This window comes from Perkinsus marinus (assembly GCF_000006405.1).
Source record: "Perkinsus marinus ATCC 50983 genomic scaffold scf_1104296951728, whole genome shotgun sequence".
NCBI lineage: Eukaryota > Perkinsozoa > Perkinsida > Perkinsidae > Perkinsus > Perkinsus marinus.
Window position 1 is genome coordinate 1 of NW_003209150.1, and position 1,533 is coordinate 1,533.

Genomic DNA, 1,533 nt, shown 5'->3' on the forward strand with positions numbered 1-1,533 from the left:
GTCGCGGCCGGCGCGCCATAGAGCATCCCATTTTCCACACCGAGTGACTCAGATAGGATCCACAAGTCGTAGGTCCGACCAGCCGTGAGATTAGGCAACTGCACGACCGCCGTCCACTCGGTATTCCCCTTGTTCACATCCATCACTGTTGCCGCCAGACTGCTGGCGTTATCAACCGAAACATGGAACACCTGGGATATTCTCGAGTCGATCTCCAGTGATACGTTGGTGACACCCTCGGTAGCTGTCACCGTCGTCTTGTATGTGACATAGTCTGTATCCAGCCCCGAGACCCTGAGATGCTCGACCGGCTCCCTCCCCTCCACTGTAGCCATACCGTGCAGCAGCTCCTCCTTCCTCATACTCCATCGGTCCGCTGTCAAGGTGGCCACCACTCTCCGTACCAACTCAGGCGGGGGCTCAACACTAGCCGTTGCGAAGAGGACCGTTGAACTTGATGGATCCACCACGAGGACTTCACGGCAGGCAATACTATAGGTCGCCTTGGCGTAGTGGACCTCTACCGGGGAACCACTACATGCTGGACGATGGAGGAAAGCGAGGCCAGCGGTCCACTCGTAAACTTCCACACCGTTTTCCAGTTGGACTGGCATCACCGAGTGGCGGTCCTCCACCTGCATGAGCTCCCCGTTCAACTTCCCGAGGACCTCATGCAAGCGCTGGAGATGCGACCTCTTAGGTTCATTCGGCAGCCCATTAGAATGGAAGTTCACCCCATCAGCATAAGCGTTGGTCAGCGAGGCCGCTCCCCATTGAGCCATATGGTTACCACCATACCACATGTAGTAGTTATGATGGCTACCTCCCACAGCCACCCATTTGGCTAAAACGTAGGCCATCTCCTCGGCTGACCTCTTCGAGTTTCCAACGGCCCCACCCCATGTATCAAACCAACCCTCGTTCTCAGTCCACCCCAGTGGCTCGTCAGGCCATTGCTTATCATGATCTGCCTTATACTCGGCCGCACAGTCGTCGCCATTACAGACATTCAATGTACCATTAGCAGACATTCCATTACACATTACCCAAGGCACGTCGAGGCCCAAGCCGAAGGACAGCTCCCCGACCCAGTCTATATACGCCCTACCAGCATCAGAGTGATGTCCATACTCGTTCTCCAGCTGCCCCAAAATGACTGGGCCCCCTTGGGCTGCCATCAGGTTAGCCTCTTTCACCATCCTGCCTATCTCCATCACGAAATCGGCCATGTATTTTCTCCACGGGTCGCAGCTCCGAAACTTCCCACCCTCCCATGGTTTGCATTTCCCAGGAGATCCATCGTAACCACAAATAGAGCGAAAACACATCCCCTCCACATCTCTCAGCCATAGGGGAAGGCCACCGAACGCCCATTCCGCACAAACATACGGTCCTATCCGAAGGCTCACGAAGAGATCCTTCTTAGCAGCAGCCCGGATGAACCCCAGTAGGTCCCCTCGTCCACTGAAATCGTACTTGTGCTCGAGTCGATCTTTGAGTTGATCATAGCGTGGCGGTCGTGGCTCGTGGTAG

The 1,533-nt window shown here is 55.6% G+C and overlaps 2 protein-coding genes across 2 annotated transcripts; both read right to left on the minus strand.

Annotated features, from left to right (window-relative positions):
* Positions 1-40: 40 nt before the first annotated feature.
* Pmar_PMAR009455 (Beta-galactosidase precursor, putative) lies at positions 41-1,229 on the minus strand (the record flags this gene model as incomplete). The annotated part of the gene is made up of 1 exon (XM_002777450.1): positions 41-1,229. A coding segment is annotated over one exon (1,189 nt), but the record flags the coding sequence as incomplete, so codon positions are not given.
* Positions 1,230-1,306: 77 nt separating this feature from the next.
* On the minus strand, positions 1,307-1,481 carry Pmar_PMAR009456 (beta-galactosidase, putative; the record flags this gene model as incomplete). The annotated part of the gene is made up of 1 exon (XM_002777451.1): positions 1,307-1,481. A coding segment is annotated over one exon (175 nt), but the record flags the coding sequence as incomplete, so codon positions are not given.
* Between the last annotated feature and the right edge of the window lie 52 nt (positions 1,482-1,533).